The following is a 27630-nucleotide window of genomic DNA, read 5'->3' on the forward strand; positions in this document are numbered from 1 at the left end:
AAGACAATATATTGACACACATCGGATTTTCTCCCAACTGTTCTCCTCCGCTTAAGACTGTGTTTAAGTAAATACTCTCCAAGCCGGCCATTTGGACATATTTAGTGTGTATTTGATCGATTGGACATGCACCCGAAGCTCAAAGTGTCATTTGTTTGTGCGTTTTGGAGCGCGTCGCGCGCACACATGTCAGCCTGAGGAACAGCGTCTCTTGTGCGGATTGTGCTTTCAACGTTTTATCAAACATGCCCCGCAATTTAGCTACAGTAAAGACGGCATCTTACAACAATCACCGACTGAGCTGATTCTGACGTTAAGTTTGGGTTTTAGCGAGGAACGAATGCGCCCCGCTGTGAAGGGAAAGAAGTTTTTAATAGCTTTACCTCATGTCTTCTTTTGTAAAATCCTTAGAAGCCAAAAATCGAAATAAAAAAATACAATTAGCTTAATAAAACCACCACAGGCCTAAAGTGTAAGCAGATGTTTGAATGTTTAGTTCTCTCTTCTATCATAATTAAACAGGGCTTTCATGTTGCGCGCGCTGAAGCTCCTCGCTTCTGAATTGCGAATAGCAAAACTGCATCATAGACAAATGTTTGAAAAACAGCTGGTGACTCTGGTGAGATAGAATTGGCAAGATAATGTATATATAGCAATAATAAATGTATATGTGTGTTTTCTTAATTTCTCCAGTACCGATAGCAGAACCGTTAGTTCTCTCTTCTATCATAATTAAACCGGGCTTTCATGTTGCGCGCGCTGAAGCTCCTCGCTTCTGAATTGCGAATAGCAAAAAATGCATCGTAGACAAATGTTTGCAAAACAGCTGGTGACTCTGGTGAGATAGAATTGGCAAGATAATGTATATATAGCAATAATAAATGTATATGTGTGTTTTCTTAATTTCTCCAGTACCGATAGCAGAACCGTTAACGTCAGAGCTTATCGATACTCCGCTCTTTCATAATTTAGCCCCGGGACCGATTAAATACCGGGTTTCGGTACCCATATTGAAAAATTCAAATTCATTCTCTCTTCATTCTTTCGCCAGGAATATAGCCATATTTTCCCGGTGACCGCAGTAAACAAAGCAGCGCAGCACCTGATTTTGTGAGAAGGATGTTTCATACAAGATTTGTTGACGTGATTATTCGTATATTGAGGCTTGTGCCATACAAATTACGGGAGTTTTACCGGAGGCGAATGTAGCAAACATATAAAACACGCCCAGTGGGATTTTTTTTATAGAAAGATTGAAAATACGGGAAAATATTTAAACGGGATGATAGCGGGATAGAATGGTAAAATACGGGAGAATCCCGGGAAAAACGGGAGGGTTGACAAGACACAGTTAGCCTACGTTACCACAGACACGTTACGCTTCCATCGACCTGCCAGCCAGAGCTAATCAGAACATACTGCATATTTATGGAAGCATATGGGTAGCAAAATTCTTTTTGAAATGTAATATGCAAAATGACAATGCAATATGTAAAATGGCAATGTATTTCTGTATTTAAATGTACATTTTCCCCATACATATGTGATATTTAATATGCAATCCATTGCAGTTTATCATTAGCAGAAAATGAAATGTTATTGACCAGGAATCACCACGTGATGGCAGCAAATGCGCGTGGCACACAAACACGTCCACCTCAACATAAGCCACCTCAGAGCCACTGACGACTTTCAAAGCAGCTTTGATCAGTCTGGCCAACTTAGCCGTTTTGTTGCTAAATTTAGCAACTTTTCAGACTACCCTAGCAACTTTTTCTTCCAAAAGCACCTAGCAACACATTTAGTTATTTTGAGATTTTATTTGGCTACTTTTAGCAACTTTTGATAAGTGACTCAAACAATAAAAAGGCACACATTTTCCATCTAAATTTCACAAAAAGAGGAAACCAAAGATGCCTAGAAGTACATCCATCACATGAATTAAGTTATTGCTGTTTGCAGTTGTTCAATTTGATAATAACAATAATAATTTAATAATTGTTAATTTATGATACACCTTGTTAGTAGCTTGTACATGTGATTGTTGATCAGTTAGCACACTGTAAGAAAAATATCTAGAAAAATGGCAAAGGTACTAGTAATTTTCCAGGACATTATCCGTTATCCATGATCAATTATCCATTAACCGTTGTAACCCTGTAACCCCGAAAACACAAAATACAATGTGTCATTTAAAATGCAGGTAAAAACCTGTGATTTATTTTCTTAGGGTGTAGCATACTGACTACTAATACACTTATAATTGTTCAGAATGTGTAAAACATAGACAAACACTAACATAAAAAAGATATATTTGCTGAGATTTGATGTAGTGACACAATTTTGCGTCGTGATTACGTAATGACACCATCGCGCAATGACATCACAACATCATTTAGCAACAAATCGACCTTCCTTTAGCAACTTCCCCTGAAAATGAGTTGGCAACAGTGGGTTTGATTGACCAGTGCTGGATGTGAATGAACCACGTTAGACAACTAGTTGTCTGTAGCCCTCGTGGAGATATTTAAAACAAAAGCACACTCCTCTTACTTCTTGCCAATAATGAATCTGTTTCACTCCGGTTATGAAAACCAGCATAAAATCGGGGTGGTTGGTGTATTTGAGTGGACAAAAGAATATCGTTATCTGTAACTATGGTTGCAGGTGTTAATCGAGGCTATCATGACTTAGAGAAGGGATTTGTCTTTTAACTAAGCTCTGTCCCCTTGGTTACTGTTGCTAGGCCTGACAAGCTTTACAGAACTTCTGATAAATGATTCGAAAAGATTTATGTAAACAGAGAAACTCAAGTGGTAACAAATCAAGAGATATTTTTCACATGCAGGCTGAAATGAAATGCGACAAAGCGTATAAAACTTGTTGAATCTAAAACTAGAGTTGCTCTCAACATCTAGCTGTACATTCATTAAGGGATAGTTCACCCAAAAATGAAAATTCTGTCATCATTTACTCACCCTCATGTCGTTCCAAACTTGTATGAGTTGCTTTCTTATGTTGAACCCAAAAGAAGATATTTTGAAGATTGCTTGTAATCAAACAGTTGGTGGTTGCCATTGACTTCTATAGTATTTTTTTTTCCTACTATGGAAATCAATAGCAACCACCAACTGTTTGATTACAAGCAATCTTCAAAATATCTTCTTTTGGGTTCAACATAAGAAAGCAACTCATACAAGTTTGGAACGACATGAGGGTGAGTAAATGATGACAGAATTTTCATTTTTGGGTGAACTATCCCTTTATGGATATTTTCCTGCTGTTTATTTATATTGTAAGTCATTGTCAGCACATTTGGCTTTATGTGCCTACAGCTGAATCGCAGACATGCTTGTGTGATATTGCCTTTATTCAAACATGTTCCTGTGGCTCAAAGAGAAGTGTATGGTGCTATAAACACTGCCAAGGTCATGTGTTTGATTCCCAGAGAATCATGACCTGATAAAATATAAACACTGAATGCAATGTTATGCTTTGGATAAAAGTGTCTACCGCATGTGTAAAAGCAAGTTCTTTGAGAGCTTAGTGAGCCTGACTTGATGTTGTCATTTTGATGGCAGTGTGGATAAATGTATGCATGTATGCTCACCTTAAAGGGGTCATATGATGCGATTTCAAGTTTTCTTTTCTCTTTGGAGTGTTACAAGCTGATTGTGCATAGATAAGATCCCTGAAGTTGCAAAGACTAAAGTCTCAAAACCAAAGAGATATTCTTTATCAAAGTTAAGACTCTGCCACGCCCCCCTAAAACGGCTCTTTCTAACACGCCCCCACATATCTACCTCACTATGTGGAAATATTAGCATAATACCCTCCAAATGTTCACGGAAAGAAAGAAGGCGTGGTTTCAGTAACTGCAGTTAGTGTTGAAGCAGCCATGTCAGGGAGACGCTGTGTGTTTCTAGGCGAAAGCAAAAGCACTTTATTTGGCCTTCCGAAAGTAGATGCATTTAGGAATCTTTAAGATTACTTACAACAGAACAGCAATGCATTTTATGGACAACCGTTTCGGGAACCTAGGAGAGGAGGTAATTCTGACTTTGCTATGACAATCTGGCGCTTCTGAATCAGCTACTGTTTTGTTATTAGTTTAAGTATTTGCTATTGACTGTTCAAATGCGAAGTTTTGTGCATCGTGTGTGTGTGTGCGTGTGTGTGACAGAGAGTGAGAGAGAGATCACAGTGGAGTCAGCTGTCTTAACCGTAGCTTGTGCACTGCACAAATACCAGCTTCATCACTGTGTCTGTCACGAGACTCTGTTCCCCTTTCGGGCTCTGTCTTTACATTTATTTTGAAAGCTGAAGCTCGTGATTATGGTAAGGGACGTTACATTTCCGATGAGTGCTTGCGGTGTTCAGCCAATGGGTCAGCTGGCCAATCAGAGCAGACTGCGCTTGTCGGAAGGAGGGACTTTGTAGAAAACAAAGCGTTTGAGAGAGGCGGGGCATAGAGGACCTACAATAATGTACCGTATTTGAAAAATAATGTGTTTTTTGAACATTAAAGCATGTCAACATATTCTGTTACACCAAATACACAAAATAATGATCTTTAAAAAAGCATCATATGACCCCTTTAATGTTATTTCAAACAAAGATGAAAACGTTTCTTGTGTGCTATATTCCAAGCCATATTATAGCTTAGTGTGCAAAATTTCAACTTTGTGTTTTAACTGCTGTGAAGAAGACCAACACATTTTCTTTGGAGTAGCATGCTATGACCCATTCACCATACTATGAATCATTCTCAAATTGAACCAGAACCTTGTATTAAGAAAACAAATGGGGGCACTTTTCATTTTCAAAATTCATATTGACTTTAACCTCAGTGACAATCACCTAGGGTGGCTGGGCCTCGGGGTCTCATGTAGGCTGTGACCTGCGCTGCGTCTGTCCTTTTCAAGACGTATGAGGCCTTGAGTGCTCCCAGAGTCTAATTCAACATGACAGATCGGTGAGATGGACACTGGGAGAGGACTAAAGGAAAATAAGTGAACAGAAAAGGAAATGACGTTGAAGATGAAAGCGATGTATGTTCTTAGTGTGCGGACGTGTCCAGTAATGACAATAATAAAATATTATTACTGGTGAGCTTGGGCTGACTGAAGGAAAGTAATGAAGACTCTAATGGAAATAAGAGGAAATATGCATGCTGGATGTTTTTGTGGTTCAGAAGTTGCACATCATACATCGTTCAAATGTACTTCAGGTGGTGTCATTTTATTAAAATGTAATTGGACATCTTTCACATCAACATCTTTACAATTATTCATGTTATGACTAAAATGGAAGCGCAATTATAATTTGATATACAACATACATTGGTTAGAAAATATATTCCTGCTTATTTTTACTTATTTAACAACAAAAAGAATAATTTCTATACAAAAGGTGTAAGCATCATTTACAATTTTCCACACTTTATCTGAAGCTTGTAATGGATTGGTTGAACCTCCAAAACGGTATGTTTATAGGTTAAAGAACATATATGTGCTGTGGTCTTTAATGGCCGCTGAGACACAATAATAAGTGCACACAGGGAATTTGCTTAATACAAAAGCTAAAAAGCAACTCTGAAAAACCAATGGCAAAATATGTAAATCAGGTCTGTGTTTGTGTACGCTGTGGTAATATTTGATCTAGTAGCATTCTTGTTCAAAAGCATGTTCCTCTGAACACCGTGTCCAAAGCAAACACTAAATCCTCTGTCTTCATGTAAACTAGTGTTTTGCCCTAAACAGCGATGACCACAGCTGTATTACATTTCAAATATGTCCTGATTAGCTGTGATTGTCATGTCACATGCCATTTTTTTTCAGTGGATGGAAACCTTTCTGATCCTGTCTGCTTTGAGCACGGTGTAAAAGGCCTATTAACACCAAGAACGATAAATATAATAATAACTATATTAGCATCCACATGTCCATAACATTCTGTTTATTATAAGCACACACTGCAGATATGTCGTCTGCCGCTTTAAATGGTTAAGCTCTTAATGTCTGATGGATTCTGATTGACAGTCAATGTTTTTAATCGATCACCAGCTGGGAAAAAATTCTCTGATTCCAATGATATTTTTCTGTATATAATATATGTGTAAATAAAACAGATTGAAGTACACAAAAAAATAAAGGTTCTTTATTGGCATCCATGGAACCTTTCAAATGCAGAAAAGGTTCTTTATAGTGGAAAAAGGTTCTTTAGATTTGTTTAAATGTTCTTCAAAATAGGAACTGTTCACTGAAAGGTTTGTTGGGGAACCAAAAATGGTTCCTAGGGCTGCACGATTATGACAAAAATCATAATTGTCAATTATTCTGTTAAAATTGTACTTGCGATTATTAATTACGATTATCACAATTTACACTGAATGATGTTTATACCATTGTTTGAAGCAACTGCATGCCATATTTTTATATGAAAATAAACAAGCCGAAAACACTCAAAGAGAAAAACTTTATTGTTTTTCTATAGCATTAAGGCTTAAATGTCAACTTACATTGCTTGGTTTCTTCTTTAAATAATAAAAAAAGTAAAAATATGCCTCAAAGAGAAAAACTTTATTGTTTTTCTATAGCATTAAGGCTTAAATGTCAACTGTACATTGCTTGGTTTCTTCTTTAAATAATAAAAAAAGTAAAAATATGTATGGTATTATGTTATACTAACACAAAAATTAAAACAATGGAAAAACCCTTAAGATAACCTCTAGAAAGACAAAAAAACACATCTTAAGCACTCAGAATAACATAAGTGGACTTTGAACGATTAATTGCCGCTTTGAACCATTACATAATTGTGGCATCTGTAATTGTAATCGTGATTAGAAATTTAATTTCATTGTGCAGCCCTACTTCTATAGCATCACTGCAAAAACATCCTTTTTATTTTTAAGAGTGTATGTATTGTATATGCTTTACAAGAAAATACTTTCAGTCTGTCTACTTTCTACTAAAATTTCACATTTAATTCAATGTGTTACTTGCCATTTTTTTATAAATATTAATGAAAGGTACTTTCTACAACATTTTGTTGTGTACTTGTGGTGTGGACTTCACTATTCTCATAGAATTAGAACTATTATTAAAACTTTATAGTTATCATCCTTGGTGTGAACAGCGTTTAAGGTTACAGCAGGGGATGGTTTTGGCTTCAGTTCATAATAGGTCATCTTTATTTGAGCATAATTCGAGTTATCCACAGAGTCAAATGATGCAAAACGTGAGTTAATGCCAAGCAACAACACAAAACCTACATACTGTTTATCTTTCATTTAAAATTTACATAGATTAAAATAGCCAGCCACACGTGGTCTTCTCTGCCTGTCCGTGTACAGTCCGTTCACTCAGTGCAATCCGTGCTTGTCTATATGACACTGGAGCCCATGCATTAAAAACAGCAATGCAGGACAAAGCCAGTTGTGGTCAGGACTCTCGTTCTCCCTCGTCTTTCTTTGCCATCTCAGAAGTCCATGGATATGGAGCGCTGTCCCGGGTCCACCACGGTGGTGGTGTTGTTGCTACGAGCACTGCCATGGTTTCGGATGGTAATGCTCCCGCAGCCGCTTCCAACACTGCCCGCAGCCCCTCCTACGCTCCCACCCCTCACGTAGATTTCACAGGGGATCTCCTCCATCACGCGGTCCTCGATCACCTGCTCGGTGCAGTCGTGAGTCTGTTTGTAGCCATAGCAGCTCTTCTTGTAGGTGCCGGTGTTGGTGCTATTAAAGGTCTTCATGGGCGGTGGCTTGGAGAAATCGTTGTGGTAAGAGAGCTCCATTGAGCTGAGCGTGGTGCGGCTCTGCTTTGTGCTGCCGCCTGAGGAGGCCTGGGTGCCACAGTGGTGCTCGTGGATGCATCGAGACATGGTGGAGGCGCGCCGCAGCTTATGGTAGCCGTCCAGCTCATCCGACAGCTCGGCCAGGTCTGACGAAAGCTCCTTGTCCCGGAGGGAAAACAGCTCATAGTTGGGGGGATCAAAGACCTCCTGGAAGCCACCTTTGTTGAAGACTGCCGGACGACGGGCCACTACTTTCTTACGAGGTTGTTTCATTTGCACCAGGATGGAGATGATGAGCAAGACCATAACCACACCAGCAGAGATGCCGATTACCGTGCCGTGCGTTTTTGTGATTTGGTGAAAGAGTCCCTTGGACTTTCTCTCTGAGGGTTGAGAAACAAAGAGCTTTTAGTCAAACAAGCTTTAAAACATAGAGAGACATTCAAACATACTTTTAATAGTTAAAATCTAGTTATATTGCATATTTAAAAGCACAAAGAAGTTGACTCATTCAGAGATTCAGAGAAACACCCGAGTTTGCAGCCTGAATGGAATGTATGGACAGGGAAAATATGCCACAAAATAATATTTATAATGTTTTGAACTTGATAGTTGCTCACAACAACTGATGGTATCAGTTTAAGTCAGTATAATTTACATTTATGCATTCAGCAGATTATTTTATCCAAAGGGACTTACAAGACAGGAACATAAGCAATTCATCACAGAGCCAACAATATTCACAGTATACAATGCCACATTTATTAGAGGGCTAGCTTAAAAAAACAAAAAAAGCTAAAGCTGAGGAGAGGAGAAATGCAGAAAAGACAAAGAAAAGGATTTTGCTAGTGCATTGGTTTAGGCTTAAGATGAACATTTGTGGTTAAAAAGTATATACATTTGAATTTTTCTTAGAAAATGACTGATCGTTTCGCTAGATAAGACCCTCATTCCTCAGCTGGGATCGTGTAGAGCACTTTGAAGCTGTATTGAAACTGCAATTTGGACCTTCAACCTATTGGCCACCATTAAAGTCCATTTTATGGAGAAAATTCCTGGATTGTTTTCCTCAAAAACCTTAATTACTTTTTGACTGAAGAAAGAAAGACATGAACGTCTTGGATGACATAGGGGTGAGTGAATTATCAGGAAATTCTCATTCTGGAAGTGAACTAATCTTTTAAGTGCTGGCGGAGAAGATTGAATTAACATAGGCTGACTGAAACATAACGTGAATATGTGTAAATTTGGGGATTTATACCTTTTTTAAAAGCAAAATATATTTTTTTAAAGATTTTTTAAAGCAAAGAATTGAGCAAGGATGCATTAAATTGATAAAGTAACAGTAAAGACATTTCTTATGATTCGTGTTGCTCAATAGCTAATTACCCTCCTCCATCCCCAACTCCTCCTCTTGTCAGTCAGGATTCAGCCTTCTGATTCTCCTTGAATCAGACTAATTTCAAAATGTTATATTAAATTATTGAACCTAATGATATCTTACATTTATGTTGGTTCTGTTCTTTTACACTGGGGAGTTAATGCTGCTCTCCCTGCTCTTATCCATGCTAGACTGCATGAATGCACAGGGAGTTCTTGCCCAGAAGAGAACAATATACCGCCAATCCAAATTGTAAGCTAATTGTCAGTCATCTTTGACGATAGTGGTCCTGACAGAAATCAGGTTAATTCCCTTTAGTGATGTCAAAATATAATCATTTGTGTATCTGACTCTGAGTATTCCATATGTTTGTCAGTTGTGATGTTAAAAAGCTAAAGCTTGCAACATGTCAGGGTGAAACTTACAGCTCATATGATCCTCTCATGCAGTTATAAATGCAGCGTTTTGACTCAACCACTTCTACGAGATGAGAACACATCATTTTGAGTCATGAAAGAGTCTGCTTTTGTGATACATTTCCTTCTTTCTTTACTGCATAACCTTTGCTCTGTCTAGATGCACTAACGATGCGTTCCTGTCACGTATCACACTTGCGCACTTCAATAAGCCAACAGAAAGTGGGTTATTGCGTTTACATGCCGTGCGAAATTAGGGTAAGAGGCAAAAAAACTACCTGTGTCGACCGGTTTATGCTTATGCCGTTTATGACCTTACTCCGATAAAAGACAACGGGTCACTGCGTTTACATGACCACGCGTGTTTCTGGCTTATTAAACATAAGCGGCATGTAAACGTGCTCACTGAAGACTGGAGATGACCAGTAATGGCTTTGCCATCACAGGAATAAATTACATTTTAAAAGATGTCATATTAAAATAGAAAACAGTTATTTCAAATTTACTTGATTTTTGCAGCATTGGAGAGCATTTTAGCATTACTAACCCCAAACTTTTGGTAGTGCGTATATTCAAAAATTAATTTAGAATTATCCAAAGGATATTTTACAAATAAATAAAACAACAACACTAAAACATGTTACAAAAACAGAATGGTTTTGTTGAAAGAATAGCATTTTAACCACAAATGGAGGTTACTGTTTCAGGTGTTGCAGGTGACAAACAGAAGCTGGTGTTTATGCAGTAACTCACCCTTGCAGTGGTTCTCATCCCAGGGGTAAACGCAGTTCTGAACGCCGTTGCACACCAGTGAGTTGTTGATGCACATGTTGCTGTGACAGAAAAAGGTGCTGCTGGAGCATGGAGCTGAAAAACAGAACAGATAGAGAAGATTAAATCTCTTAAAAACAAGGCAACCCCCATTCTTTCTTCTCATAGCAGGCCATCTGCAGATACGTGCGCCTCATGCCTGTGCCACAGGCTGTGTAGCGGGTGTTGAGCACAACACTATAAATCAAATCTAACAGCCATCACAAAGCCCATCTGGCCAAGTTGCCATGAAGCTCTTGACTGAACGTACGCTTAGCATGCTATTCAGAGCGGAGGATAACGAAGAATGGAAAGCGAGGGAGAGGGGGAGATCAGCTTGTAATTGAAGGTGAGTGCTGATCTCTGGGGATGAATCCTTCAGGCTGCGTCTGTAAACCCTGACACTCATCTCCTCATCGCGTCTCCCTCTTTCAGCTGCACAGCCTCATCCCTCGGTCTCCATTTTATGCCAAAACCCAAGCATCCTCCTCATAACTGCTGTGCTAGAGCTTGAGTGAGGAGGGAAAAATCTCATCCAGTTTAAAGGACTAAGTGCTTCTGACAGAGGCTTGAAGAGGTCGTAACTTTCATTTCCTGGCAACGGCTCCCTGCTCCCACTATATTGTGCTCATTTCCAAAATTGTTCGACATTTCTTGCCTTCCAATAGTGAACATTGATGACTGCCAAAGTCACACCACATCCCGACATATTATCGCTCATCAGAGGAATGGGGTGAGGCGCCAAGTGTATTAGTTAGAGAAGAAACATTAAGGGTGGCAATCCAGAGCAGGATGTACACAGTCTGACAAGATGAATGTGCACTACCATTCAACAGTCTGTGGTCAGTAAGAGTTAATGCTGCCAAAACCCAAGCATCCTCCTCATAACTGCTGTGCTAGAGCTTGAGTGAGGAGGGAAAAATCTCATCCAGTTTAAAGGACTAAGTGCTTCTGACAGAGGCTTGAAGAGGTCGTAACTTTCATTTCCTGGCAACGGCTCCCTGCTCCCACTATATTGTGCTCATTTCCAAAATTGTTCGACATTTCTTGCCTTCCAACAGTGAACATTGATGACTGCCAAAGTCACACCACATCCCCTGACATATTATCGCTCATCAGAGGAATGGGGTGAGGCGCCAAGTGTATTAGTTAGAGAAGAAACATTAAGGGTGGCAATCCAGAGCAGGATGTACACAGTCTGACAAGATGAATGTGCACTACCATTCAACAGTCTGTGGTCAGTAAGAGTTAATGCGAATACTGCTTTACTACTAAATTAATACTTTCATTCTGCAATGATGCATTAAATGATAGTAAAGCCATTGTTACAAACAATTTTCAAATATTTTTCTCTTTCAGTACATCAAAGAATCCTATAAAATATATCACAGCTACTTAAAATATTAAGAGAAACAGTTTTTAAGAACTGATAATACGAAATCTTTCTTAAGCAACAAATCAGCATGATTTCTGAAGGATCATGTGACACTGAAGACTCATCTGTCATCACATAAATTACATTTTAAAATATTACAATTTAAAATATGTAATAATACTTCATAATACTTCATAATTGTTTGATCAAATGAATCCTTGGTGAGCATAAGAGACTCCTTTCAAAAACATTACACAATCTTAGTGACCCCAAACTTTTGAATGGCAGTGTATCTGTGGCACTGGACCAGAGAAAACTCAAATGCGAACATGTATTATTGTTACTGGTGTGCACTCTGATGGTAAAAGGACAAATCTTCTGTAGTGCTCAGAGTGTATGTGAGGTTTTGAAACACACAGTGGAAAAGAAAGTGAAATTGTTGCTCATTGCCAAGATGGTAGTGAAGGCATTAAATGAACCAACTAATCCAAACACAACTTGGCTGTGCCAATCTATTCACAGCGCTGCAAGGCTTTCAGCAGCTCTACGAACACAGCCATGAAAATCATTTGCATTTGCCACTGCCACTGCGTTTGCGCTCTAAGCAAGATTAATATTCAGATGGAGCTGACATTGAATGCTGCAATTAATTCCTCTGATTATTCTGGCATTTATTAAAAGTATTACAAAGTAGAGCAAAAATATCCATTTGCTCCATGGTAATTTTCCGCAATTTGCATACAACCTTTAAACACCAACTGTCCTGAAAAGCAAAGTGGAAAGAAAATGTGATATATCATTCATACCAAAACATCTAACTCACAAAATAAAGCTTCATTTAGTGTTTTCTTTCTTTCTTTAAGAGGTGCAGATAACTTCCAATTTTCCATCAAGACTGACCCATTAGCATGAGGTTGGGGGAGTAATTGGCTTTTTGATATCACTGCTTTCTACAGAGATCACTTTAATTAACTTCACACTCCTTAAATGGTCCATTTTTAAATAAATGCAAGCTTGTTCAAGTCAGCTCCCATGGATCATGGCATATTTCAGTCAATTATTAAACATATTTTTTTCTGACATTTCAAGCAACATTTGTGATAAACTTGCATGCTTGAAAAGAGCTGATTTCAATTTATGCATTAGAATGTAAAGGTTGACAGATAACAATATTTAATCCCAGTGCATGTAACAGTTAAACAGAGATGTACAACAGCATTTTCTTGCATCATATTAAGTTATGTAAATAGCTTGTCATTTTCATGAAATTTGGCACATTATAACCTAGGGATCTGTCCTACTCGCTTTGTTTTCGTGCGGTTTTCATTCCGCGGTTAGCAACAATGCTTTCTATCCTGGACAGGCAGACTCTGCCTAAAGCACATTACAAAATGAAATATAAATGATGTTTCTACCCAGCCTGCTAGCTTTAGCTCTTTTTTTTGCTAGCTGACTTCGCACAGACTTCTCCAAAGGTCACATCCATCCATACTAACTTTCTAGCACCGTGAAAGCCACTGATTTGCCCATGAAATATGAATGCTTTTCACTGCTTCTCAATTCAATGATACAAGCAGCCGCTAATAGTCTTCACTGTGTTTTATTGATCTGTATATTTGGCTATACTCACTTTGTCATTCTGTATTAGTTACCAACACTGTACTTTTGAACATTAAGAATGTCTATACTCACGATCTACAAATGAGGTGAAGAGCATGCGGAAACGGCTGAGTCTGCTGCTCTCGTCGGCCCACATGCGCACAACGCCCACGCCGGTATCCAGCATCACGTCATTAGCCACCGTGCTGCAGAACTTCGCTTTCAGGTTCTCAATGGCGCTGCTGCCGTCATACACGGCCACAAAGTTCTTCTTGCACTCATTTGAGTGCTCCATCTGGTACTCGAGGAAGCGAAGGTATATCTGTAGGGATGAACCAACCTTTAGCAAATGCATCAGCTAGATTCTGCAAAATGCTGACTCGAACAGGACAAGAAAGAATACAACAAATTGCAAAAAAGGAATTTCGAGCAGCACGGAAAATACTGCTGCAGTTTGGTCTGACACAAACTGAACTGTCCTGATCTATGGGGACTGCTTACTGAGAATAACAACAACAACAACAAAAAAGCTCCTGGCTATGTTTTCTTTAAGACACAGGCACAAAAGATTACAAAAAAAGTTGGCCCTCACAACTCTAATGAGTTATCTTCATGCTTTGTAATCATTCACTCCTCTGCCAAGTTCTTTAGGTTTTTTTTTTTAGCCTGCTAAGTGTTCCGGTCTGCTTAGAGCAGGTGAGTGTATAATCCCCGGGCCATCTTAATGCTGTTTTCTTCCCTCAGTCTTATTCCTTGTACTTGCTGATTCGGCTCTACCGCCATTTCTGCATCATTGGCCTAATTCTTGCTGCTGCTGCATCGCTAATTTGAGCTCTTGAAAAGTTTTCTCAGCAGAAAAAGGGTCAGGGGGGCCTGATGGCCTCCTGTGGTCTCGTCAGGCCCTGGTTTTAGGTGCTCATATATCTGCTCGTGGCAGAAGAGCAGGGTCATCTCATTTGATAAACTCTGTGCAGGTAAAGGAGAATCGAAGAGGGTCACCTTGGACTGCGGAGGGGCACGGATGGTCCAGATGCAGTCCAATGCATCTCCATTTTTGACCTTATCCTCTTCTTCCACCTGACTGGAGCGGATGACTCCATCTGTACCACTGATCTCAAACTGGCAATCTGCCGAAGAAAAAGGTGGAAACGGGAAAATACAGGGTAGAGTGAAATAAGGAAAAGAGAAAACCTAAAGTGGCACTAGCTAAAAGAAAGCAAGAGAAAGCAGTGACTGCAAATGGGAGGCAAATGGAGGGTTTTTGGAGAAAACAGAAATGGAAAGTCCGACAAAAGACAGAGTCAGATAGGCAGCATAAAACCAACAGAGAGAGGGAGGAGTGGAGGATGTCAGTGGCAGATAGCCTGCAGCCTGCCGCAGAGAATAGAAAGCACTTGAGATGGAATTGAAGTAGGGGGTGAAAATATTGAGGGGCTTACCTGGAATTGGATTTAGCAATCCACCGACGTGCAAATGAAAATCTGGGTCTGAAATGATAAGACAGATATCGCATTACCCAGATAGCACACGCTGGAAATCCCATGCTCCAAATGTGCATTAAAATCCAGTTTAAGAGAGCCGTGGGTGCTGCGGTGCAAAGATCTGCCGTTTGATCTAATAAACAGCATTTAGTGTTTGTCTTATTAGACCTTAAGCACACAGAACATCTGAAAGTCTTAAAGCTACTGCATCTGAACAGGATTTGGCCCAGAATTGTCATGCCTAAAAATCAAATAAATCAAGTTGAAGTATTTATATTCAAAGTATAAGGAGAGCATAACAACAACAGCAAGCTTGCATGAATATTTCCTGCACTGTAAAAATGTTAACTTAAAAAAAATATGCTTCGTGTGGTAATCTCTAAATAAATAGATTTTAAGTTACAAATTTCAAATACAAATAACATCAATGAATCAACCTAAACACATTAAATTACACCAACAAAAGTAATTTCAAAGATTAGATCAGGTAGAAATAGCTCCTTTAAGGTAACAACTACAGGTTTCCACATTTTACAGTGTATAATAGTGGTCATAAATGATAAAATTGTTATCAGAAGTTGCCATTGAGGATTATTACAAAATTGTTGTGAAATCTAATTTACATAAGGAAGGTGGTCCCATTTATATGCGAAGATAATTAATTTAACGGAATGGAATCCAATCACCAATTGCTTAAATCACTGGATTCAGTCAAATTTACTGAATACAAACTCCTGTTTGTGCACATCATGCATCAAGTCAGACAGACAACAGTGAAACAGGCAAGCAAGGACTCTACAGCATCAAGGCCACCTCTTTAAATTCAGAATGCATTTATGAAGCAAATACACCAAACTGCCTGCTTTCACTGTCAGGGTTACCTGCTATAAAAGTGTATTTGACGCGGAAACCTAAGCCTTCCAGCTCCTCGTCGCTAGTGAATTTAATCCACATGAAGCGGCCCGTGGAGGTGACCACGCCTGGACTCTTTGGCCCACAGAAGCGATCAATAAGAGGGGAGAAACCAAAGGGACCATCCCTTATCTCAATATGGTCGAAGCGGCACTCGAAGGAAGGCTCGATATAGTATGTTTTGTCAAAGGCCAGCTGAATTCTCTGTCGAGGGAGAGCTGCAGGAGAGAGGGAATCAAGAATGAAAGAGCAAACATTATATTTAGTTTATAACTGTACAGTATGTGCTGGAGGAAGCCATTGTCTATTCTGCAGGACGTCTTCCAGAAATTGAGCTAACACAATAATACTACATTGTACAATAATAATATGCCAGTCAAACACAGACTCTCATGCTTACACACACACACACACTGCACACACAAAGGGAAAATTTATCAAAATGAACAATACAGATTTTACATCCACATTTCATCCAGGTCCACATTATGAACAGACAGTATACTACAAATGAAGATGAATTCTCTTTCATAACCTTGTTGAAAGAACATGATAGACCATTATATTATCTCATTTGAATTCATTTTGATGTATTAATACAAATAGAGGAATGTCCACAGTAATCTCCAATTTGTGTTGTACATAAATGCACAAACATGTAGTACAATGAAGTAACCACTATCCACTAACTAAATTTTGAATTTAGGTCACCTGCTTGAGGCACAACAACCATAATCATATCAGTCCCTGAAACAAATAACCAATGTCACTGTTGATTTAGGTTTGTTCGGCTGTATTTGCTGCTGCTTGCATTAAAACCACATACTCTGCATTTTCTACAGTTATTTATCAAGAAAAAATAGCTTCTTTCTGTTCTACATATAAAGGCAAATAAATATGCACAGGATTACTAATATCCATTCAGTTAAATACGTTCCTAAGGTAAATTAATGTCACTTAGGCAATTGGGTAATGTGGAAACTCCATCACGTGCAAGTATTTGTTAAAATGTTCATACTCTATCGACATTATCTTGTTGGTCTGAAATGTGAAAAATCACATCAAGATGCACATGTTGAAAGGATTGAAAGGGGAAATCCAGCCGATGGTAGCCACATTTATTTATTCAACAAAAATAAATAAAAACAGAAATGAATGCTTATATCTAGTTTAAAATGATGATGTGAAAAATTATATATTTATTTCCCTCAAAAGTATTTGAATGTACGTCAATTTGCTTCGCCCACAGGAGGCGCTCTTGCACTGCTTCAAATACTGTTATGCCAGTACAAAATGGTCATTCACACTTGTAGTGTTATACTAAGATGCACCAGCAGATATGATGCTGTTTAGAGAATATAATTAATGTTGTATATACCATAATGATAAAGAGAAGAGTTCTTAAGTACCTAGAGGCAAAATATAACACTCCTATATTAGTAAACATTGTTAACTTGAGGCAGACATCAATCATGCTGTCATTAATAGTTACTGTCAGTTTGACATCTAACAGCTGAAGAATAGCCGGAGAGGCTTCTTTCATTTGCTTTTAGGGAGGTTACCTTCTAGGATGTACACACACTCCTTGTTGGGCGGATAGGAGTTAGGATAGTTTGGAGATGTAAACAGGCCTCCATTGATATTCCGGGTCCACTGGCCACACTGCTCAGCGTTAGACAGAGATTCACCCGCATTCTGCGTCTCTGTGAGAACAGATAGACGACGGGAGGATTGAGGAAACAGGAATGAAACAGACAGAATATGGCATTTGTTCGACCAAAATAAACGAAAAGTGCAACTAAGATTAGCAATCACTGAAGCAGAGTGAAGAGACTGGGTCAGTATTTTTGCAGATGGTGACAACATCTGATTTCTCTCAACATGGGGACAGGAGAGCTGTCAATCAATAAATTGGAAAAAAAGTAACTTACGTTACTTATTTGAAAAAGTAACTCAGATATTCTCTTGTAAATTAAAAAGTAATGCGTTACTTTACTAGTTACTTGAAAAAAGTAATCTGATTACGTAACTCGCATTACTTGTAATATATTACCCCCAACACTGGTCATCAACAGCTGACCATAGAGTCCCACACTGATTTGAGTAAGAATTTGTACATATTTATTTTGAGCATACAAAGAAATACAAAAACAAATATTTCAACCCTAGATCCACTTGTCTGGTCGATAGTAGCATTTCGATTGCATTTTTAATGAGTTTAAAACTCTACATTTACTGGCCAGTTCAACCACAAACTGTTCAGAAACTGAAAGCAAAAAGAGCTGCATGGAAACCCTCTGCAAGCGCCCAGTGCAAAAATGTGTATAGATAGGACTGTCACAGTTGACAATTCCGATATGAGTGTGATAATGTGTGAGTCATACCTTTAATTTTCTGCGCCAGGGCAAATCCCTCTTCTATTACAACGAGGAGAACCCAGGCTGGAAACAAAAGTGAGCAAGAGCATGTCAAATGTTAGCAGACAAAAATAGGCATGTGACATCACATTCTAGCCACAATCGTGTCCTTCATCCGACACGATGTTCAGGACACCCGTATACAAGACTGGGAAATACTGTACCAGCACTGCAAAATGACCATACCGGAAATGACTTGGATTCTTAAGTATCCTAATATTGGTAGATCCTTAAAAACAGCACAGAATCTGACTGATCCAGTCTCGTCTCTCTCTGTCTGAAACCGACTGTTCTAACAGCACTGATTCATTGTGCAGAGGCAAAGGCCATGGGCATTGTGGGGCACATTGATCACACCAAACTCCTCTATTACTCTCCGAGCCCCACATCTGGACAGGAATAAATCTGTCAGACTGATCAAACGTTGAAGATCCTTGTCATGTCTAAACAAGTCTTGCACTTGACACCCTTCTCTGACACAAGGCCAGATGGCCAAAGATTCCCTGCCTCGAAAATGTATAATTAAACACACAGCCACATTGTTGATTTAATTATGATGCTATATTAATTTATTTCCTTCTGGGTTTTGTGAAAATGAATTATCTAGACAGCAAAATAAAGCAATGAACGGTCTCAAGTGTGTTTATAGTGTTGGTCACTGAATTGGCAGTAAATTGGTATTTATTTTCAGGCCAATCAGTTGCCATTCATTCAGTATGATAAGACACAGCTGAAGACAGCCACATGTGTGTTATGTCAAGTACAGCGTGCCTCTGCTTTCGTCCTGGTACACTTTTTACAGCCAGTGTGCAAACGAAATCAAAAAGACCCCATTTCCAGGGTTCTCGGAAGCAAAGTTGTCATAGATTAGTAAACTTTTATAGGCTAGTGACGAACAGCAGAATATAGCAAATATGGTGGAAGAAAATCACATGTGTTTCTGTGACTTTCTAAACAGAGAGATTGATTATACCATTTAGAAAGGAGATGTCAAATTTATCATCACCCCCACAGACAACTTACAATGTTAATAACAGTGGAAACGCGTCATCAAAGTCAGTCCAACTTTCTGTTTTCTGTTCAAGATTATATTTAAATATCTATTATATCTATTATATATATTGCCGATGACTATTATAGAAAAATAAATAAATATATATATATACATATATATATATATAATACATATAATGGATATTATATGTATATAACGGGTATACAATATATCCTCCTGAAGTCTGGATGTCCTGTACAGAGCACATTCAGGGCTTTTCATAGATACCAAATGATTGGACATTAATTTAACGATCAAGTGTAACACCCTTATGGAAATATAATATTTTGTAATTATCATTTAAATCCGACTAATTTTCAAATTGTTTGTCATAAATCAACATCTCAGGAAAATGTTATGGGCTTTCAAATCAAAATATGACCTTCTGATATTGATTTCTTACATGTCTACTGTAGAGGACACCAGGACTTAAAGCATGTTTATTACACATTATGGGAGACACAACAAATGAATAGAGAATAAATCATATATTAATATTCCTATTAAATATTAGATATTATTATGACAATCTTGCTAATTATTACTCCTATTACTGCACTTGTTTGTTCATTCTATGTTGCCCCAAAAACACATTAATATGCAAATTAGAAACAGTTTATAGATACATTGTATTAGGGATATGTCGGTATCAAATTTTCATGTTGCAATTAATTGCTAATGCTGTTATTACGGTATAATCACGATATTGAAATTTTGTTTAAAAAAAAGTGCTGTCATAATACAGTATAACAGGCGTAATAACTTTTTTCTTATAACAAAAATAACCGAACATTTAAATAATTTGTAATATATAATTATTCACGGTATTTAGAAGTGCCCACGATATTCGTGCATATTCATTACCGTGATGTATCGCATTACCGAATACCGGCACAAGTCTACATTGTATGTAATGGAAAAACTCGTTTATGGCCATTTTACACACATAATTTTTTTTTTTTTTAAATATCTTTTATAACATAGTTGAGAATCATCTTCATATAAAGTTTGGTATAAAAATGAAAATTGATTTGTGATTACAACAATAATCCCACTGTTTTTGCCTTTTCATGTCTTTTTATATTTAAAAAAATGACTTTTTAAAGTCCCAATGTTCTCTACAGAGCACATGGCATAACATATGAATACACTCACATTTATATTAAATTCACAAAACTGTTTTTTCCTGGTAGTCAGGAGGATATAATGGAAATCGCTCAAGTGGTAATTTGCTGCTATGGTAACCGCGCCGCCTGGTTGTCAGCGTTTCGAAGCTGCGCCCACACCGAGACGGTATCACTTCAGAACAGTAACCATTACATTGCAGAGCAGGAAACAAATTACTGTAATTTACGAGGAATAACAGTAATTTTAAAGATGAGTCTAGATTTTCCTGAAATGAGACATCCTCAAATTCACAAAACTGTTTTTTCCTGGTAGTCAGGAGGATATAATGGTAATCGCTCAAGTGGTAATTTGCTGCTATGGTAACCGCGCCGCCTGGTTGTCAGCGTTTCGAAGCTGCGCCCACACCGAGACGGTATCACTTCAGAACAGTAACCATTACATTGCAGAGCCGGAAACAAATTACTGTAATTTACGAGGAATAACAGTAATTTTAAAGATGAGAAAAGATTTTCCTGAAATGAGACATCCTCAAAGAGATTTAGGACAAAAACGACCCCTCCTGAGGGCGCAGCCTTCGACATTTATTTAGCGCACTTGCACTAAACAGTAACCATTACATTGCAGAGCAGGAAACAAATTACTGTAATTTACGAGGAATAACAGTAATTTTAAAGATGAGTCTTTTTCCTGAAATGAGACATCCTCAAAGAGATTTAGGACAAAAACGACCCCTCCTGAGGGCGCAGCCTTCGACATTTATTTAGCGCACTTGCACTACTTTTGTGCTTGTTAAAACCTTGTTTTAAAGATGAAACATCTTTATGAATACATGTAAATAAATAGGAGGACAGGGGATGTGTTATATATAGCCTATATCGTTTCAGCTGCGTTTCAAACATTTCCTTGACCCCAAAAATAAAAGGCAGGGCGCCTATTTTGTCCTGACAAGGAAGTAACCATAGCAACAGTACTTTTAAGAATTATCATCGGACGAAACACTAATTATTTTTCATTTGGCTAACTGCTAGGAGCACCAAAAGACAATTCCGTTACTGCTCGGGCTGAACCTCAACAGACTACATCAGCGTGGATTCATTTGCTAAAACGCATGTTTGGCAAAGAAAAGTCAAAGGCGACAATCTCCGTAACATGCCGCCCACGCTAGAGGACGAACCCCGTGTCTTGAAGAGATGGCACACAAACACACATCAAAGATGAACACAGGAGCTCACAACTTGTTTATAGGCTAAAGGCAAATGAAAAAAAAGCATAATGAAAAAGGTTTTAGAGTAGCCTAACTTAACTAAATCGAGTTTTGTCCTTAAAATGAGGATGGCAATAGTGGCTCCAGACCTCACTAGGATCGGGCTTTCTGCATGAATGATCTTGACTGCTGTCTGGTTTCAGATGAACACACATCTGGGATGAGCCCCGCGGGACGAAGCGTTCAAATGTTATGATGCGTTTGAGCAATGCATCCACACAAACCCCCAAACAAATCTCACTATACTAAGGGAAAACACTTAATATTCTCGCTTTATTATACCTTTAATTGACCAAAGAGACTGACTAGCTATTTTCCACTGAACTGTAGGGCTTAATGTCCTTTGAATTAAATGCGGCACTTTACTGTATTTAAAGTGAATTAAAAACAGGTGACAGTTTGCCTGTAGCATATCACTGTGAACTATAAAAACTTCAGACTAATCACTCATACTGGTGTTAAATACTTCACGTCTCCTTCATTTCTTTACAAAAACTGATTCCTTTAGTTTGTGATTTCGACATTCTCTAAGGCCACACTCGCATTAAGCCAAATAGAAATAATAAGCGCAGTAGGATTAATCCTCACAGACGCATCTCGTTACAGAATCAACAACGCTTTGGTTGTAATTCAAATGTGCAATAGAGCAGTTGATGGCAAATCAGTTTAGGTTAGAGTGAAATTTCGCCATCATCATCATCTTTCACATTCATCCAAAACATAGACTTGGTGAGATTATGACTTATTTAAAGAGCTTGATCTTCTTCGTGGGCCTTAATTCACAAAGACATGTGGTCATATATTTTACATGCCAGTGTTCACCTTGTGATCGCACAAATGCGAAATAGTGAACATAATATAAATAAAAACTATGAAATATTTTAATTATATTAATATATATTAATTACATTGGTCTGTACATTGCTATACAACGCGTTACCACATTTCGTCTAGTTTGCATGGTCTGAATTACTGCGCTAACTGGGAGTTGAAAACAGGAAAATGATCTCAATATTCATTTACAGAAACCTCGATATCACGGTTCATCAGTAGAGGGGGTCACGAGGGCTGGGGAGCAGCAGCTCGCTCGCGCTCCAGATGTGGCACGCGGGAGCTGTCACTTCAGCACTCGCGCGCCGCTTCTGCAAATGCCACGCGCTCACGCGGAGAAGTTGCAAGAGACGCTGCAGAGAAATCTAAAGCAACTCGCCTTTTGTTCTGTGACTACAGCTTTTAACGTCCAAGTGGCCATTTTTGATGGCTAACAGTACCACAGTACATTTCCCGTCATACAAATGAACAACGGTTTAATGAAAATGAAGCAAATAACGAATAGAAATGGATCATGCGATACATAGCTAATAAACAAAAGCACACCTGTAGGTGGCGACGCCACGGTTAGCCCTGAAAACTAACTTGTTATTACGGCTCTATGAATGTTGAGATGTATTTGTTTAGTTGCAACGACCATATAGAACCAACCCGCGCTGTGTTGTCAGACACGCAACAAAAAAAGAAAGAAATGCTGGTTGAAACTCACCTCTGTGCATTTCCTCTCGTTGTGAATTACCGCTGCTTCCACCTTGGTGAGCTCTGTTAGACGAGCTTTATCTCTCCATTTTACCAGACCTACAAATCCCAACTTTTCTTCTATCTCGTTAATCCCATTCCTCAAACTGGAAAGAAACCACTGTATTCCTCACAGAGAACTCAAGTCCGCCTGACAGGTTGTAAATATGAGTGAGTTAATAATCCTGTTGAGAAATGTGCTTTGTAAATCCACATGCAGTGTGTCACCATTCAAATGCGCTGCGAGTCCGGGAAGAGACGAGGGTCTGCGGGAGTCTCGGGCTGAACTGAGGTGATCGCACTAAACGAGGCTCATTTGAGCTTCGGGCGCTGCTCGCTTGAATGAGCAGCCTGTGCGCATGCGCGCTTCACGAGAGTACGACGCGGTCAAGTTAAGGTGACGCGATTCGCCACGGCCGCAGCATCAAGTGTATTGATTTATTCTTTATTGAAGAGTTGAATAATTTACTGTAAAGCAGGCTGTTTTTTTTGACTAGGGACGATGTAGGCAAACAACAGCCTCCAGTCATGATTTCATTTAAATCATTTGACGATTGTCTAGTGATAACAAACAGTCCTCTCCATTAATGCATGAACCTTGTTAAATAGAAATGCAGTTTTTTTCAGGGTACAAGACGCCGATGACTAGTATCTTCTGCTATATCTTCTGGAGATGTGTCCGAACTGTAAGTGAATTTCAAATCAACCCAAAACAACTTGAGGAAAACGCATAAGGTAATAAAGCATTTGGTCATGTTTATTTTCAATACTACATTTCAAAAGACATCTCCTGACAAACAGCATTTAAACGCAACCAAAACATTTGAGAGTGATTCCTTAATAATTAAAACAGAGCACAGATGCTCAACCTGTTAGGACCAATATGCACCTGACCAGAAACAATTAGTGAAAACCATCTGCAATAATTGCATGCCAGTTAACATGCAGGTCTAGTATGCAGCTGTATTATTGCGGTTTGTCAATTGATTTTGCCTTTGATAGTGAAGTCACTTAATTAATGTGCATATGGTGCACCGTAACAACACCATTTTTAATGGTAAAAGAGATTAGCATATAAATCAATGCATGGATCAGAGCACCTGTCAGACATATACAGCTAAGAACAAAACCCTTCACACTGAACATTCTTCAGCAGCACGTTATTAATTTCCAGTGTTTTAAAAACAAGTAAAAGAAATAAATAATACCACTTAGAAATCAAGAAAAAGTACCTAAAGGCATTAGTGACAATGGAAAAACAACCCAGAGTTGAAGTATTTATAACAGTGCCTTACAATCGGAAAGAAGACAGACACAAAGGGAACTACTAGAATGCAAACAGAAGAGAGTGCATGCAGAAACAACAAACCTGCTTTATGTTGACTATGGGCAATTAAGATTGGGGACTTGACTTCCTATATAATGTTGATATCCAGTGTCAAGTTAATGAATCAAAACACTGAACTCTCTGGGGAATCATTTGGATGTGGTTGGCACTGAGTGTTGAGAGTCAATGCAATACTTTATTGTGAAACAATGATGCCATTTTTAATGACTCTATACTGCTAAATGTCTATTAAAATCAGTTTGCAGAGGACACCTTTGTTAACAGGGGGCCTAATTTAGCGCTTAGATTCAAAGCGTTTATTTAGTAAAGAGGTTGAGTGATGTGAAAGAACTATCACGCGGTCACATTCATAGACACAGAGGCTGACAATTAATTAAGTCCTTCAAAACACACAACAGAAAACTTGAAACAAAACAAGAGAAAATTACCGGTTCTATTTCTGCCCACTTGAAATTTACCAGTCACTTTAACGATACAGAAAAATAAAGTTTTAAAATAACATGTTTATCCCAAACCGAAGTACAAAAATGGCACGAAATACTTTTCTCTCTTCTCAATGTGCAAACATCACTATGCGTTTAGGATCATGTAAACAAACTTGACAGAAACATACCTCTTCTCTTCAGAAGTCAACAGATCCACAGAGACATCACTGTTCAAAATAATCACATTTAGATGGATTCCTCTGATTTCAGACATTATTAAATGCATAAAAATTCTCCACGCTCTCTCCGGTTTCTCACATGGCATCAAAATGGAAGCGATGGGCCTCTTGTCTCTTCTCCCGGTCATCGGCTTTCTGTAACACACAAACACTCAAAAGTTTACTACATGCTGTAACTTCACGGTCCTGATTGCAGAAGCTGCGTCTCGCTAGTTAACCGTGCCAGTGAGTTGAATGCAAACACAATACAATGGCGTTTGATACATCAGGAGAGGAAAAGGACAAACACAAAGAGAGAGAGACAGACAGAGAGAGACAGACAGAGAACTCATAGGACACACAATGGCACACTTTACCACGGCAAAATACCTCTGTGTGCAATCACAGATAGAGCCAACACTAGACACTTGCTGCCTATGGCTGATAATAACACACACTGCCGAGCCTGGAAAGTGAGCGTGTGTGTGTGTGCTCAGTGATGATCTCGGCGATGGCAAAAACGATGTCTATTCTCAGCTAGTATGAGTGACTCGCGCACCGGGTTCCTCTGTGAAACACTTGTGAATTGGCTCTCCTGTTCTATAAGGGTCACTTATAAGGATGTATCTTTAGCTTTAGGTTTGTCGTTTCCCATATAGTAACTTGTGGAAAGCATGTCGGCCATAAGCAAAATGGCAAATCAGTTAAGAAGGAAAAAAAAGCAATGTGCCAGACAGATATAAGAAGGGATTATTTTCCTTTTGAAAAGGACTTTATATCTCACAGACCATGCAAAAGGAGCCTGAGGCTTTGACTGAGCGCTGTCAAGCCCTACGCTATCTGCTCAGGAGCATCCAGATGATATCTATTCACAAGATATACAGATTTCTCCACATGATACGGTGCCGAGTCACATCAACATCACTATTCGTCGACTTTCATTGCCATAATTGAGGGTTGTAGTGCAAATACATACCTATGGGTTCATCCTCATTTCAGGTCCATTTAAGTGTGTTCAGTGAGTCATGGGTTAGTCACAGACTCATTGATTACTCTGTCATGAGTGCTCGACTTAATTACATAGTTAGTGATAAAATTAGCCTGTACGCTCCTTCAAACTCATGATCACTAAATAGCAATACTTGCACAGTTGTAGCATGTCTGACCTGTCTGTTTTAGTTCTTCCAGCAGCAGCCTATTAGTAATAGTAATGTAATAGTCTCTGTCAGACCAGCTTCCAGCTATTTAATGATGCAACTTCACATGATTTCTAACACTGCCACAGTACCAAGGAAAGTTCAGTTTCCACAATTTTGTATTATGTTTTTGTTGCAGAAATGCATCTTGAATTCGTCCGCTACACACTGGGTTTGACATGTGCTCTCCAACAAGCACACCTCAAGGCGCTGACATACTTGAACATATATATGTACATAATACCAGGTACTGATGGAGTCGTAGGCAACATATAGTACAGGATCTATATACTGACAGGCTGACATTCACATGACCCACACACATCCGCAGTCTCCTGCATGGAGGAGGATTAGACGCAGTCATGTTGCCTGCGAGGCAATTTTATAAAGACCTTTCCATGTCAAAATCATGTTCTCCTATTATAATTCAATAAACAGATCAATATTACATTATTTATTAAATTAAATTCAGGTGCCTGTTTTGCTGTACACTTGTCACATACTTGTAATATGTTTTTGTTTTGAATAGCAGTATTAAAGTTGCCATGAAATGGACTTCACCCTTTTTTATAAATGCATCTTATTGTGAACAATTCAACTATGCTTGTTTCATAAAATTAATAAATAAAATAATTGATTCAAATGTTTAATCATAACTTCGAAAGAAGACTTCTCTAACCATTTCATCCACATTTCTTACAATTGATTGCAAGCTCATTCAGATATGCCTCCATTCAACATAATCGGTTTCAAACTATGTACAGTGGTGTGAAAAAGCTTTGGCCCCCTTCCTGATTTCTTATTTTTTTGCATTTTTGTCACACTTTAATGTTTCAGATCATCAAACTAATTTAAATATTAGTCAAAGGTAACACAACATGCAGTTTTTAAACGAAGGTTTTTATTATTAAGGGAAAACAAAATCCAAAACTACATGGCCCTGTGTAAAGAAGTGTTTGCCCCCCTGTTAAAACTGTGGTTTATCACACCCGAGTTCAATCTCTTAAATAGGACCTGCCTGACAAAGTGAAGTAGACCGAAAGATCCTCAAAAGCTAGACATCATGCCGAGATCCAAAGAAATTCAGAAACAAATGAGAAAGTAATTGAGATCTATCAGTCTGGAAAAGGTTAAAAAGCCATTTCTAAAGCTTTGGGACTCCAGCGAACCACAGTGAGAGCCATTATTCACAAATGGCAAAAACATGGAACAGTGGAGAACCTTCCCAGGAGTGGCC

General features: G+C 38.5%; 2 protein-coding genes across 2 annotated transcripts in view; both read right to left on the reverse strand.

The window, feature by feature from the left end:
• Positions 1 to 6968: 6968 nt before the first annotated feature.
• LOC107591032 (neuropilin and tolloid-like protein 2) lies at positions 6969 to 23694 on the reverse strand. Its single transcript, XM_016280036.1, has 9 exons — positions 23178 to 23694; positions 18159 to 18215; positions 17337 to 17477; positions 15744 to 15992; positions 14821 to 14868; positions 14381 to 14508; positions 13475 to 13703; positions 10351 to 10464; positions 6969 to 8183 (listed from the first exon to the last, which is right to left on the reverse strand). Exons 1-9 carry the CDS (start codon positions 23185 to 23187, stop codon positions 7483 to 7485), a joined length of 1677 nt encoding a protein of 558 aa, XP_016135522.1. The 5' UTR covers positions 23188 to 23694; the 3' UTR covers positions 6969 to 7482.
• A 267-nt stretch (positions 23695 to 23961) lies between these two features.
• Positions 23962 to 27630, reverse strand: part of LOC107591035 (T-cell immunomodulatory protein-like) — a 158985-nt gene continuing 155316 nt past the window's right edge. Inside the window, exon 18 of the mRNA XM_016280039.1 lies at positions 23962 to 25353. Within this exon, the coding sequence (XP_016135525.1) occupies positions 25294 to 25353 (60 nt within the window). The 3' untranslated portion in view covers positions 23962 to 25293. The remainder of the gene's footprint in view (positions 25354 to 27630) is intronic.

This window comes from Sinocyclocheilus grahami, unplaced genomic scaffold (genome assembly GCF_001515645.1).
Source record: "Sinocyclocheilus grahami isolate Dianchi unplaced genomic scaffold, SAMN03320097.WGS_v1.1 scaffold136.1, whole genome shotgun sequence".
In the NCBI taxonomy this organism is placed as follows: Eukaryota; Metazoa; Chordata; class Actinopteri; order Cypriniformes; family Cyprinidae; genus Sinocyclocheilus; species Sinocyclocheilus grahami.